General features: G+C 39.1%; 1 protein-coding gene across 4 annotated transcripts in view; it reads right to left on the bottom strand.

Annotated features, from left to right (window-relative positions):
* SCML2 (Scm polycomb group protein like 2) overlaps positions 1 to 14,176 on the bottom strand; it is a 71,567-nt gene extending 57,391 nt beyond the window's left edge. For 2 of the 4 annotated variants that reach the window (XM_088794780.1, XM_088794779.1), the window contains exons 1-2: positions 14,073 to 14,153; positions 12,952 to 13,016 (exon numbers count right to left, since the gene is read on the bottom strand). In XM_088794780.1, coding sequence (XP_088650906.1) covers positions 12,952 to 12,987 — 36 coding nt within the window. In that variant the 5' untranslated portion in view covers positions 12,988 to 13,016; positions 14,073 to 14,153. Of the gene's footprint in view, positions 1 to 12,951; positions 13,017 to 14,072 lie in introns of all 4 variants that reach the window. The other 2 variants (XM_074323703.2, XM_019755382.3) reach the window with 2 other exon arrangements.
* Between the last annotated feature and the right edge of the window lie 1,438 nt (positions 14,177 to 15,614).

Raw genomic sequence — 15,614 nt, forward strand, 5'->3', positions numbered from 1 at the left:
TGCTGTTCAGAACTCGCACTCTAAACAACTGAGCCATCCGGCCGCCCCAGAGGTGTCTTTTTTGAGGTGATAAAAATGTTCTGGAATTAGATAATGGTAATGGATGCACAACCTTGAAAATACACTAAAAACCACTAAATTGTGCACTTTAAAAGGGTGAATTTTATGGCTAAATAAAAAAGAGCAGATGATAAGTTGGTAGAGTTGGGATTCAAACTGAGGCCTACTCCAAAAGCCCACTCAAGCCCATTTTACCAAGAGGTGGAAGAATCATGACTGTGTTGGTGAAACGTGTAAGAACTGCAAAAGGGCAAGTCTAAAGAGACAATTACTTGTTGGAAGGCCTGTGTAGTTTGAGCCACTAATTCATTCAAACTTTTCCTGCATGCCTTCAATATGGCATGTACTCTACAACAAAGATAAATAATACACTGTCCTTGCCCTCCAGTAGCTCCGTCTAGTCAGAAATAGGAATATGAACAAAACATAATGTGAGTGCTATAAAAGAGGTACGTACACGGAAATACTTAATATGACATAAGCATATCTACCTACTATTACTCTGTGTGCCGATGGTCAGAACATGATGTATATAACAAGATAATTTGTTATTTATTTAAAAGAAGCCTATGGAGAATACATTTGTTAAGCCACCCCAAACACCTTCCACACTTCTGATTCAACAAACTTACACTCAAGCATCACCTTCTTCATTTTTGCTCCTTCTGACATTTTTGTTTCTCCTACTAACACCACTACTACTTTTCCAGGTACTTGGCCTTAAAACCACAGGTATGACTGAATGTGTGAGGTTCTCTTCTTTCACTCACACATTCAATCAGTGGCCAACATGCACTGTCTCATTTCCCTTTCCCTCGCCACTAGTTTACACCCACATTAGCTCCCACCTGGTCTAATACCATAGCCACCTAACTCATCTCACCACAACTCACCTCACAAGGGTCTTTCCTCACCCCGACCTACCCAACACAGTGTCAGATATGGTCTGAGTTGTTTTCTGCCCAAATTACCTTCCTGCCTCAATAATTTCATTGACTATTAAATTGAACAAACAAATCTTCTGCGGGGCATATTTAAAGTCCCTCACAATTTCAAAGTCACCTGACAACTACTGCCAATCGCTAACCTGTGTTTTATCTACATGAGATACCCTTTCCTCCTCTTCTGCTTCTTGAAATCCTATACAACCTTTAAGGCCTAACAGAAATGCAACCTCCTTCTTGAAGCCTTTCTTCATTACTATCATCTGTTTCCGGCTATGATCTAGTCATTTATTAAACAAATATTTATGAAATTCTTGTTATGTGCTTGGTGCTATGTGGACAGAAGATTCACTATCTACTACAAAAGAGCTGGAAATCTAGTTGGAGAGGATTTTAACAAACAATTCTCAAACAAAACAGAATAAAATACAGGCTTTATTAAAAGAGGTAAAAGTGGTATTCTGTGGAAAGATAGAAGGTGCAATTAACTGGGAATGTAAAAGAAGGCTTCTCAAAGGAAGTGGCACTTGCGCTGGTCCTTTAAAGATGAGCATTTCAATGAGCAGGGAAGACAGAGGTTTCAGGCTGAAGACACAAAATGAGCAGAGACTAACAGACGTTCCTGCCTCCTCTACTTGATTATGAAATGCTGGAGGTGCTAAGGTTCCTTCTGGGTTCTCATCTCCCTCTACAGTCTCTCTACCTCCCCTTCCCAGACCTCTCTTCTGAAAGTCAGACTGGAATATTCAAATGGACTGAATATTCAACACCACTGCTAGGATGCTGTCAATTAAAGACTATAGCCTAGTGGCTACAGAAAAAGACAAAGTGAAATATAGAGAGGGTGCTGAATTGAGGCAGATAGCAAAGGGAAATTCCAGGGAGGGAGTGAAGGCACTTACCAACTCTAATCAGAGAACAAAAAGTTGTGAGTTACAATCAATCAACGAATTTGTGAGTTACATTAAAATAAGTCCCATTACTATGCAAAGGGATTTAGTCCAAAAAACTTGAGGGATTTTTAAACTTGATTTTTAAAAATCACACAGATGGTGATCCTCCTTTTTTGCATTACAGCGTGATGAGATTTTAGGTGACCTTTATTTTCTTCCTTCTACTTTTATGTATTATTGGAATTCTTTACAATGGTATGTATTAATCAGAGAAAGTTATTTTCATCAGGGGGTAAGTGCCCTATTTTTTAAAAAATAACCCCTAAATACTGTTACATTATTAAGAAGCTCTATATATACCTTGCTGGTCTATCATGTAAGTTAAACAAATCATATGCATTCTTCAAGAAAAAATTTATATTGTGATGATTACTGGTAGCTATATCAATCACATATAAATATTATTTCAAGGGCTTAAAGCCATCACAAGTTACTTCATCTGAGGCTTGGTTTGCCCCATGTGTATGTAATACCATCTACTACATTTCATAGTGTAGTCATGAAAATTAAAATAAGATAGCACAGGTAGAGCACCTAGCATAGTATCTTGGAAAAGTGGAAGCTCAAAGACTGTTTTCTATTCCACCCCATCTGCCCTAATTAAAAACTCCCTGAGATGAGTGGGTGTTAGCATTAATACTTAACATCATGTTGTAAAATCACACTGTGTTCCTACTTTGATTCCTGAGCATTACTTAATTATTCTTTCAAAGTATGGACCAAAACGGTGTTTAAAGAAAACAGAAATGCGGGGCAGCCTGTTAGCTCAGGTTAGAGCACGGTGCTCTTAACAACAAGGTTACTGGTTCGATCCCCCCATGGGCCACTGTGAGCGGCGCCCTCCACAACTAGACTGAAACAACTACTTAACTTGGAGCTGATGGGTCCTGGTAAAACACACTTAAATAAATAAAAGTTAAAAAAAAAAAAAACAGAAATGCTTCAAATATATGGTTAACAGAAGGAAACCAGACTCTGGGTGGTGAGCACACAATTGAGTACACAGCTATTGTAATGTAATGTTGTACACCTGAAATTTATATAATGTTATTAACCAGTTACCCCATTTAATCAAAATTAAAATTAAAAAAAAGACAGAAATGCTAATTTTAACTCCCTCTTAAATTAATCACACACACACACACACACACACACACACACACACACACACAGATATACCAGGGATGCCAAAAAAATGTATACAAGTGGACACTTGGGTCCATGTTGCTCAAGCAGTAGTTCGCCATCATCAGAAGTGTATGGACGCTGATGGTAACCACTTTGAGCACCTCTTGTAATTGCAGAAGTCAAGCATGACCTATATTCATCTTTTGTTATCGGTATATGTTGAGTATTACAATTTTAATAGTTTTCCTTTCTTAAAATGTGTGTGTGTGTATTTGTAATGCCCTGACACATAATTACCAAAGAAAGCAGCTGCCATCTACTAACCAGCATTATCAGAAAACTTACATATTCTAGCTAAAGCCAAAAGAAACTTGATGTCACCCTGTGTTGGCTGACTCTGAGATATAATTACTCATGAATATATTATTTCCTTTAGGTGAGTACTGAAAATAGCTTGTGGCCATTTGTGAACCAAAATAACCTTTGTGAACTCCTAGAAACTAGAACGATTTTTTCCTTCTTTTTTACACATTCATCACTCCCCCCTTCAAAAAAAATTAGAATACAGATAAGTAAAAAGAAAAATCACCTATCATCCCACCATCAAACAAGAACACCTGCTGTTAACCATCTGGTGTATATCCTTTCAATTTTTAAAAATCACATATGTAAATCCATATATATTACACATTTGAACCACTCAAATGCACATTTTCTGAATTCCATATATATGTTCAAGGGAAATTCTGCATATATTATAAATTCATAAAACCAACATTTTTAGCTAAAATGAAAACTGGACAATAAGTGCCTGTGCAAAGTTAAGCCCCAGAGGAAACTGCAGAAGAAGATTAACATTACTCTCAACATACTACTTTGAACTGCTTCAGTGCTTTAACACTCAAATAAGAACCCCAAAGTTGGGCTCCATATTACATGGGAGAGAAAATCTCGTTGAGAAAAAAATTAAAAGCTTTGCTTTGTTTTTGCCAGCATAAAGAGAAGGTGCTTCAACTAAATGGATATAAGGAGCAACTCTACTGCATTTTTAAAAATTTCAAATATAAAAAAGCTTCCCCCCAAAAGGTATTAAGTTAGCACTATTTTATAGTGTCTGACATTTAAATTTTTTGCCAAAAGACCACAATTACACTAAATCAAGTAGTTGTATCTAATAGGCTTTGACCAAGCATAGATAGTCTGAGATCTTCTTACAAAACCATTTATTTTGTCGATTGCATCTTGCCATAGAATTCAGAGCTGATAATAGATCAAAAAATGCTTTGAAAAGTCTTGCACTGTTTTAAAACATTTTCTCAACATGACTAAACAATGTAGGCAGTGATTAAGAGTGGAATTATTAAACCTAAAACTCCCATTGCCTTTATCTGGTTCTGAAGAAAATTCTACAGTGTTTTTGAGAAAGACAGTTTTAAAGGACAACTTAGCAATTTAATGAGTCTGTACTTCTAAGAGTACAGAACCCTTCCCTTACTCATTTGTTTGTTCGGGGGTTTTGTTTTGTTTTGAAGATGAGGTAATATACCTTGAGTCTCTAATTAGAGACTACTAGTTGAGGAGTCAATAAGGGTGACATGGACAAGAACTAAACAAGTCTGACAAGCAAGAAATCTCCCAGAACCTTGCATTTCAGATGTTATAAAATGGATGAATTATAGCATCTCAACCTGAGAGTATAAAGAAACTAAATACAGATGTTAAGCTGAAAAAAATAAATTTGTTCCCACACCAACAGCAAGGTTTGTTGCCGCATTTCTCAGCCAGAAGTCCCATAGGTGGGGATAATGTCCAAACTTGAGCATTCATTATTAGACTTGTTCACTGAATCTCCCATTTGGCAGCCATTAAAATCCACATTTTTTGAAAGCATAAAATGACCTTAAATTGAGACATCAAATTTTTATTGGTATAGAAAAGATTCTCAACTATATTATATATTTACCAGACTAATTTTTTCCTGATGACCAGAGTTTCGGTAATAAATATATTGGGTCGGTGCAAAAGTAACTGCGGTTTAAAACGTTAAAAGTAACTGCAAAAAGAGCAATTACTTTTTCACCAACCTAATAACAGTTACATCCACAATGCAAAGAGATGCTGAGATACCTCACTTTCTACAACCTGGTCTCTACCTTCCCACCTCTCCTATAACTGCTTTCCAAGGCTCCAATTACCTCCTGGCCATCAAACCCCATTTCAGCATTTCAGTCATTCTGACATTTTAGGAGCCCCGTGTGATAGGTCACCCCTCATTCAGGGCACCTCTCCTCTTTGAGCCTCAGGCATGTGTTACTCCCTCATTTTCCCACCTCTATTATCCCTCTGTGTCTACTTCCTTCTTCTGTCCTAGCCATTGATCTTCTCTAGTCACTCAGTCTGTTCCTCTAAAGATTTTTTTTTATTGGGGAAGGGGAACAGGACTTTATTGGGGTACAGTATGTACTTCCAGGACTCTTTCTCCAAGTCAAGTTGTTGTCCCTTCAGTGTCAGCCGTGGAGGACACAGCTCAGCTCCAGGTCCAGCTGCCGTTGCTAGTTGCAGGGGGCGCAGCCTACCATCCTTTGCGGGAGTCAAACTGGCAACCTTGTGGTTGAGAGCCCACTGGCCCATGTGGGAATCCAACCGGCAGCCTTCGGAGTTAGGAGCATGGAGCTCCAACCTCCTGAGCCACCGGGCCAGCCCCTCAGTCTGTTCCTCTAGATTCTAGAAGTTTGAGAGTCTAGAATTTCATTCTAGTCCATGGCTGACACGACATCGCTATATGGATGACTCCTGTATCAGCATCTCTAGTCCCAGTCTCTCTCCCAAATTTCTAGTCCAGCCAATTGAATGTCAGTTTGAATGCTTCACAACCATCTCAAACACCACGTATTTTAAAATCAAACTCTTTTTGCCCTCCAAAATGTGCTCCTCTTCTTCTGCTTCCTATTTTAAAGTTTCTAGAGGAACAATTTTAATTATGCTTAATAAAGTCTGCCCCAACAAATTAGAAATTAGTCTTTTTTTATGTCAAAACAAGCTCAAGAAAAACACTATTTTAAGAATTTTTAAGTTATCTAAAAAAATTATAGCCTGCAAGTTAAAATAATCACTTGCAACTTTAAAATAATTTATGTGAAACCTATGCGTTCAGTTAAGTATGTTATATCAGAAAACAGATAAATGAAAGACGAGTCAAGGGTTGCCAAAATCCCAGTTCATAGTTGTAAATTCCTAAGGTTTTAAAGCACAGCCACAGGCTAATTGTCCAAAGACCTGTTGCCCACCAACATTTGCGGAGGACTGGAGTTAATAGCAGGGCATGTCAATTTACTACAGGCAGCTCTCCATGCGACATTTTGACAAAAGAACTGGGTCAGGTTACAGCCTGTTCCTATTATCACAGCAGTCTAGATTTATGGTTTCTAACACCGGCTCTACAAGAAATAATGGAAATGATGACAACAACAATCCCTGCTAGACAACAGACTATAGAAAAGCATGCAATAAACCACAATTTGAAGTAACCAGAAAACTAAACATCTCTGACAATGCTTCATATATGAGGCAGGTATCAGTAAATTACCCATTTAAATATTTCTGCAACCTCTCAAAATCTCAACACAAAAAATTTCTAATCAGAATTTCTAGTCTAAAACCAAGTAATGTATATATGCATTTATCATTATTGAGTACTATATTTTCTTTTAATACCGTAACCATCAAAGACAAAGTGTTTAATTTGAACACATTTATGAAAATCTACCAAGTTAATAAAAATAAAGATGACCATTACTTTTCAAATAACTTTAAAGTATATTGAAAAATACTCCAAATAATACTTTAAATCTATCAAAAGAAAAAAATGACACAACAGTTTCACAGCAAAGGGCACGATCACAACTGTATTCAAAGGCAAGAGAACTGGAAAATACACTTGATTCACTCACTGCTTAAAACTAAATATATAATCAAAATCTTAAAGCAGCTAAAAATGATGAAAGGTGGGAAAAGTAACCAAATGTTAAAAAAAAAAAAGAACTTTGTCAATACATGTACTTAAAAGGCTATGTCAAGGCTACAGGGCACATACCAAGCAAATGAAGCTGTTTATGTCTGGAATTCAACACAGGTTAATCCTTATGAGAAACAGAGGTCGAGAAAAATCAAATATGTAGTCTAAAGAGAAGAAGCAAAGAGAGTCCCACCAATTTTTCCAAGAAAAGAAAGCATCTTCAAGGTATGCCCTAGAATTGCAATATATCTGTCCCTTCTGAAGTTTACAATGGGATGTTACCACAAAAGGTGGGCACTCTCTTTCCGCTCTTACAACAATTTGCTCCTATAAACTTTAGGAAGGGGCAGAGCCACAGCCATAAACACAGGTCATGAGTAGTAGTAAGCAGTCAAATGCTCTCTATTTCCAAATGTTTTCCAGCTCTTTACTCATACAAAGCTTCTTTTTTAACTCCTTGGTTAAATAAGGAATTCATCTAGCCCAGGTCATATGACTATGAAATTAAATTGAACAGCACCATCATATAAACTGCTTTATAGGAATCTCAAATCTTTCCCTTTTAACACAATAAGATATCCCTACTTCTTACATTAAAACCTTTCCATTACATGCCCCAAAAATGAAAGATCTGACTCTGGGTGGTGAACACACAATGTGATTTATAAATGATGTAATACAGAATTGTACACCTGAAATCTGTGTAACTTTACTAACAATAGTCACCGCAATAAACTTTAATTTAAAAAATGAAAAATAAAGGTTTCGAGATGTTTAGTAAAAATCACTTAGCACAAAAATCACTAGTATTATTACCTCTAAGATGAGAAAGGTTCACTTATATTAAACATAAAAACAAAATAAGCAAAAATGCCTTATTCATGAAAACCAAAGAACATATGCACATATCAAATCCTGGATGGTTTCTGAAATTTTCTCAACTTACCCAGCTTTAAAAACCACCACCTCTGCTTTCTTTTTAAAAATAAGATGTTTTCACTGAAATAAAGGCATTTCTATGCTTAGTAGCCAAAGCCCAAACTAGTTAGAGCCTGGGAAACTTATCACTAAACTGTACCAACCCATTTTAATCTAAGATAAACAGCAGTGGTTTCTTTCATCTATGTTCCCAAGACAAAAGGATCATAAATAAGACCTCAAGCTGAGGAAGGATGAACTTTTTCTGTCAAAATCACCAACATTTGCCATTTTTTAAATTTCCACATTTTTGGTTCCTGAAATCAACAATTACTTCAAATTCTAAGAGATTATGTAGTAATTTTCATACATTAATAATGTTCCTACACGACAGGGATGTCCCCTATCACCTCCGCTTTTCAACATAGTGTTGGAAGTCCTTGCCAGAGCAATCAGGCAAGAGAAAGAAATAAAAGGCATCCAAATTGGGAATGAAGAAGTTAAATTATCACTCTTTGCAGATGACATGATGCTATATATAGAAAACCCTAAAGACTCCACCAAAAAGCTATTAGAAACAATCAACAAATACAGTAAAGTTGCCGGCTACAAAATCAATGCACAAAAGTCCATTGCCTTCCTATATACTAACAATGAAATCTCAGAAAAAGAAATACAAAAAACAATTCCTTTTGCAATTGCAGCAAAAAGAATAAAATACCTAGGAATAAACTTAACCAAGGATGTGAAAGACCTATATGCTGAAAACTATAAGACATTTTTGAAAGAAATTGAAGAAGACACAAAGAAATGGAAAGACATTCCGTGCTCATGGATTGGAAGAATCAACATAGTTAAAATGGCCATATTACCCAAAGCAATATACAGATTCAATACAATCCCCATCAAAATCCCAATGGCATATTTTAAAGAAATAGAACAAAAAATCATCAGATTTGTTTGGAACCACAAAAGACCCCGAATAGCCAAAGCAATCTTAAGGAAAAAGAACAATAATGGAGGTATCACACTTCCTGACTTTGGCTTGTACTACAGGGCTACAATAATCAAAACAGCATGGTATTGGCAGAAAAACAGACACATAGACCAACGGAATAGAATTGAGAACCCAGAAATAAAACCACATAAATATGGACAGATAATTTTTGACAAAGAAGCTAAAAACATACAATGGAGCAAAGACAGCCTCTTCAATAAATGGTGCTGGGAGAATTGGATAGCCACGTGCAAAAGAATGAAACTGGACTGCTATTTGTCACCATGTACCAAAGTTAATTCAAAATGGATCAAAGACTTAAGCATAAGACCTGACACAATAAACTGCATACAAGAAAACATAGGTACTAAACTTATGGACCTTGGGTTCAAAGAGCATTTTATGAACTTGACTCCAAAGGCAATGGAAGTAAAAGCTAAAATAAACGAATGGGACTATATGAAACTTAAAAGCTTCTGCACAGCAAAAGAAACCATTGACAAAATAAAGAGGCCACCAACTGAATGGGAGAAGATTTTTGCAAACAGTGCCTCCGATAAGGGGCTAGTATCCAGAATATACAAGGAACTCATGCAACTCAACAACAAAAAAACAAACAACCCAATTGAAAAATGGGCAGAGGACTTGAAGAGACATTTCTCCAAAGAGGACATACAAATGGCAAATAGACATATGAAAAAATGCTCAACATCACTAATCATCAGAGAAATGCAAATCAAAACCACAATGAGATATCACCTCACCCCAGTCAGAATGGCTATCATCAACAAGACAAATAATAACAAATGTTGGAGAGGCTGTGGAGAAAAAGGAACCCTCATACACTGTTGGTGGGAATGCAGACTGGTGCAGCTGTTATGGAAGGCAGTGTGGAGGTTCCTCAAAGAATTACGAATAGAATTGCCATATGACCCAGCAATCCCTCTCCTGGGTATCTACCCAAAAAATCTGAAAACATTTAGAGATAAAGACACGTGTGCTCCAATGTTCATTGCAGCTTTGTTTACGGTGGCCCAGACATGGAAACAACCAAAATGTCCTTCGATAGATGAATGGATAAAGAAGTTGTGGTATATATACACAATGGAATACTATTCGGCGGTAAGAAAAGATGATATAGGAACATTTGTGACAACATGGATGGATCTTGAGAGAGTAATGCTGAGCGAAACAAGTCAGACAGAAAAAGCAGAGAACCATGTGATTTCACTGATATGTGGTATATAAACCAAAAACAACAAAAGAACAAGACAAACAAATGAGAAACAGAAACTCATAGACACAGACAATAGTTTAGTGGTTGCCAGAGGGTAAGGGGGGCAGGGGGTGGGGGGTGGGAGATGAGGGTAAGGGGGATCGAATATATGGTGATGCTTCCCAGATTCCACCCAGAACTGACTCTGGGTGATGAACACACAATGGGATTTATAGATGATGTAATACAGAATTGTACACCTGAAATCTATGTAATTTTACTAACAATTGTCACCCCAATAAATTTAATAAAATAAAATTTTAAAATAAATAAAAAATAATGTTCCTAAAATTCTTAGGAGTGCTTGATTTGCTTACTCCAAACTACAAAACATCTGGCAATACCAGACCAATATTCACACCATAGCCTCCTGGCTCTAACGTTGATGACGGCTGGCAGAGCTCACTGTGTTCGTATTTTGTATATCCTAAAACCAGAAATGTGACTATGAGGAGACAATGAGACTCCCAGGGAAAGGAGCTAATAGAGAAGATGACCTCAGATTTCCATTCACAACTGGAATGAGAACAGAGCTGGCATAAAGCGGGGGAAAGTTACAGACAGGGTAACCTGGCAAGAAAAAAAAAAAAAAAGGATAGAGGTGACTAATAACTCAAATAGCAGAGTATCCCTTGCATCTGCCAGTGTTCCAGTACCTAAAGCTAAAAATCATTTCTATTAACCCAAAGAGAGGGGCAGTAAAATACTCAAGTGAAATTTCCCTCCTCCTCCCTCTCCCCCCACCAACTCCCCAAGAGCTCAAACTAAAACTGAGGTTTGGATCTTACTTAAATGGAACAAGGAGCTACATCATTTTCATTGAAGCAACTTGGTATTTACTGGGTCTTTTCAAGGCACTTTACTATCATCAATTATTTCTCCTTGAGGCAGCGCAGGACTACCCTGACCATTTCAATGATGCGGAAACAAACACCAACAGCAAAGTGAACAGGGGCAGGAAGAGGGGTGATAGGAAGCATCTGGGAGGAACAGGCAGGCAACTAAAAAGGAACAAACCCAAAAGAAAATGAGAGTCACATCTGGCTTATAGCTGACCATCATAACCCTTACTTGTTATTTTTGAGCTCAGAGAAATTTCTCAAACATTTTGAACAAAGAAAGTGCTCTAATTTATCAGTGAGTTAATATCTAGTTACAGCCTTACTACTTAGTCATAGAAGCAAAGATTTTTAGCATTAAAAATAACCAGTCTCCAGAGCACATTTTGATTTCAACTTATACCAACCATTCATTTTCCCCCAGTGTTATCTGGTCAACGCAGAAAATAATCTTTCATAAAAATGTATAGCTTTATACCGTGTTTCCCCGAAAATAAGACCTAGCCAGACCATCAGCTCCAATGCGTCTCTTGGAGCAAAAATTAATAGTAAATTTAATTTTTTACTTAATTATAGTAAAATTGAGAACTTATTTTACTTAATTATAGTAAAATAAGACCGGGTCTTACATTGTATTATGTAAGACCCAGTCTTATATTAATTTTTGCTCTAAAAGACGCATTGGAGCTGATGGTCCGGCTAGGTCTTATTTTCAGGGAAATATAGTATAATCCTAACAAAAGAGGCACAAAGTTAATATCAAGTCAGAATATTCAGTTATACCCAGAATTTTGTTTAGAGAATTATGAGCAAAATCCCTGAATTTGCCCTTGAAATAAAACGACTTGTTCTACGTTCATACTGATTTTCTTAGCTATAACCTTGAACTTTTCAGGAATAAACTACTGACAGGAAGCCTTAAACACCCAGAAACCAGCATACATAGAAGCCTCTGAATAAATGTACATTGAACTGAACTCCATACTGCAGACAGCACAGGCACTTAATAAAGATGTGTTGGTTGAAGCATAAATCAAAAGGACGGACCAACTGCTTCATGAGAAAAACTGATACCATCTCTTTAAAACTAACTCCTTCCATCACCATGTATTTGATCCCTCGGAGTGAAGGAGAACTGACTGGGTGGTGAACACACAATGGGATTTATAGATGATGTAATACAGAATTGTACACCTAAAACCTATGTAACTTTACTAACAATTGCCACCCCAATAAACTTTTAAAAGATAAAAATAAATGATTAAAATGATAAAAAAAACTGACTCCAATGATACAATGATATACACATTATATCATTAGCTTTAAAGCATCTTCACAGATAATGTAGTTCAGTCACATTAATCTTTTTTTTCCAAATTATCAATTTCAAATCAAATCTTATTCTCTGGAGGAAAACAGATATACACCTATAAGAAGCTTGTATGGTTGTGTGATATATATGAAATTTATTTAAAAAGTTCGAAGCCATTTTAAATGGTGTTTAAGTTTTTGAAAACATTCTAACAGACTGTTTTGAAGACTATGGATAAAGCTACAGCCATTATTAGGTGAGTGCTCATAAACTCACTTTCTCAAAATCCCAATTGGACTCATTTCCAAAAGCTTATTTTCACATTCCTCCCATTAAATATACAAAACCACAGAAGGAAAGAACATTCATCCCTGGAAATACAGTATTTAATGAGTAATTAAGGAAAAGAAAGGCAAAATTGTCATTACTGAAGAACATTCCCAAGCAGTTATTGATAAATACTATCTCCAATAATTTTGTAAATCTTATGATCATAATGAAATACTCACTTTCCTTACCTCCGTTTCCCCCACTAACCGATCCATTCACTTTCTACAGATGTCCCAAAGTCACCCTACAAGTAAATCATAAATGCTAATCTTTTAATTCTTCAAAATAGACGCCGATTTCAAACTGTAATCACACTTCGTTAATGAATGACAAATGTTTTACAACCTTTTTTACCTTTTAAAAAAACTCAATAGTTTTAAATGGGAACTTGTAACTAAATAGTTGTGCTGCCCAAACATTTTCGGAGAGACCAATTACAGTTCAGCCCTAAAGCTATGTAGATTCACACTAGGATGCAGCACAACCACTATCCAGGTGAAAGAAGCGAGAACGCTGTCTCTAAACGAAGGCAGCAAAGGTCCCTAGCCCGTCATGCCGCGAAAGTACGCGGCTGCTCCTCAGGAGAGTAGGAACCCCGCTCTCCGGCCCCCCCCACCAGCACCAGAGCGGGCCGCGCCCTACCGCCCCGCTACTCCCCTAGCACAAGCTAATGGCGCGCCCCCTTGCCCCCCCACTCCCGCCCCTCCCCCCACTCCCGCCCCCTCACCCCCGACCCCCTTCCCCCCCACCCCCTGCCAACCGCCTAGAGCCCCCGGCTCCGAGTCCGACGGGCACCTAGCACCAGTACCCGAGCTACGGGGGCATCCTTCAGAGCTGAAGTTTCCCTCCCAAACTCCAAAAGTTACTTCACAAGTCCCTGTGAGAGGCAACCGGGCGGGTTTCAGCCCAGACCACGCACTGTAAGCCCCGCCACCCACCCGCGCCGCCCCGGGGCCCCGGCCCGGCCCCACACACCGCGGGAGGATGCTCCGGAGGGTGCTGTCCGCGCTTCAGGTCAAGGGGCGACTAGGAGAGGGCGGCCCCGCGGCGACAGAAGCTGAGGGCACTACGTGGGGCAGGGGAGCTCTGGCCTCCGAGGTGGGGCCACTGAGGGTGGGCGACAGGGGTGCAGTGCCAAGTTAAAGCCGGACACCGCGGGACAGTAAGGGGGCGTTCCTCGCGCGGGACGCGCAGCGAAGGGTTCCCGGCCACCCGCCCGCCCGCCCGCGGACAACGGCCAGAGCCCAGACGCCACCGCTCGGCCTCTCTGGTCCTCACGGGGCCCGGAGTCTCCACACACCTTGGGGATCGTTGGCGAAAATACAGTCACACTGGTCACTCTGTCCCGCGAGCCAGCACCGGTCTTCACACCGCCGCCGCCATGTTCGAGAAGCCGCGCACTGAGCCGCGCATGCCCCGCAACCGCCACTGGCGCCCCGCCCCCACCTTCACCAGCCCGCGTGCCCTGCGGTTGCCGCGAGCACGCCCTTTGACCGCGGCCGCGTGCAGCGCCCGAGCTGGCCGCCCAGCCGAAAACCCGCGCGCGCAGTAACGGACGATCAGACCTGGCGAGCCCCGAAAAGCCATTGGCAGTTTTCCCTTATCCTCTTCTCACTATCTGCCCTCCCGCCAAAAAAAAAAAAAAAAAAAAAAGCCAGTCGCAGCCCCTACATCCAAGACAGAGGTGGGCCCTCACTGCGCCCTCAGAGTGTGCGTTAAGTTCCATCCCAGGAATTCAACCCCCTTAGCCATTGCCTTCGAGTCTCGGCCACCACCCATCCTGGCCACGCGCCGAAAAGGCAGGCGCTTCTCTAGAAACTCAAGCAAGTTTGATGAGAAGACAAAAACAGCTCCTTAGAGCAGCTTGAGCAAAGCCACTCCTTCGAGGGTTGTAGCATATACCTTAAAACAGCTTCCCCCCACCCACCCAAAGGGTTTTTGCCACTCATTCTCCAACTCCACATTCTCAATTTAGTTGTTCCTCTTAAGATAACGGAAACTAGATTAACCCAAGGAGAAAATAATAGGCTTACTGGCTGCAAGGTGCTGGAGAGCATCCTCAAGAGTGGGTTTCAGAGACTCCTCTCCTCGATCACGCGACTCCTCTCGTCGATCACACGACTCCTCTCCTCGATCACGTTCATCCGGGTGTGAGCTGTTGCAAACATGGAGGTCTCATCTAAAAGGAGGGGGCGGCGTAAAAATAGCCGTAAAACAACCCACGTATCTCTCCGCACAAAACTTAGCCAATGGAAAACCAGAGACAAGCCCATCCCTCACTGTGAGGTTGAGTATTAGCAGATTTGAAATTTATTGTTTGAAATACAAAAGTAAACCATTGGACGGCGTTCTCTCTCCAACTCTTTCAAAAGCTGGATATAGGCGTTCGTTATTGCCTTAGTTTAATATACAGGTCATGAAGTGTTTTTTAAATCATAATTCGGAAATCGGAGCCTGAAACTTTAAAAAAAACACGGAATATATCCATTTAATAAATGCATAATGAAATTATTTTCATATGCAACTTTTGCAATATTATGCAAGATCCAAATTAAAGTGGTTTTTATTGTATCTAAACATTGGCGAATGGTACAATATCAAATTGCTCAGATTGTTCTTGAATTCTTTTTAAATGAATGAAAAAAATGTTATGTTAATGCAAAATTCAAGAAAACTAAGTTGAAAATAGAAAAACTAGGCCATTAATATACAAATATTAAAGAGAGATTTGATCGTTCAAGTATATAATATATATCACATAGGAGAGAATGTTGAAATGTTCTAAGATGAAGGTTCAAAAATGTTTTTAAAACCCAGAAAACTATCTTTAACAGAAAGGAAT

The sequence above is a fragment of the Rhinolophus sinicus genome, chromosome 18 (assembly GCF_057876585.1).
Source record: "Rhinolophus sinicus isolate RSI-liver-muscle chromosome 18, RSI-T2T, whole genome shotgun sequence".
NCBI classification, from domain to species: Eukaryota; Metazoa; Chordata; class Mammalia; order Chiroptera; family Rhinolophidae; genus Rhinolophus; species Rhinolophus sinicus.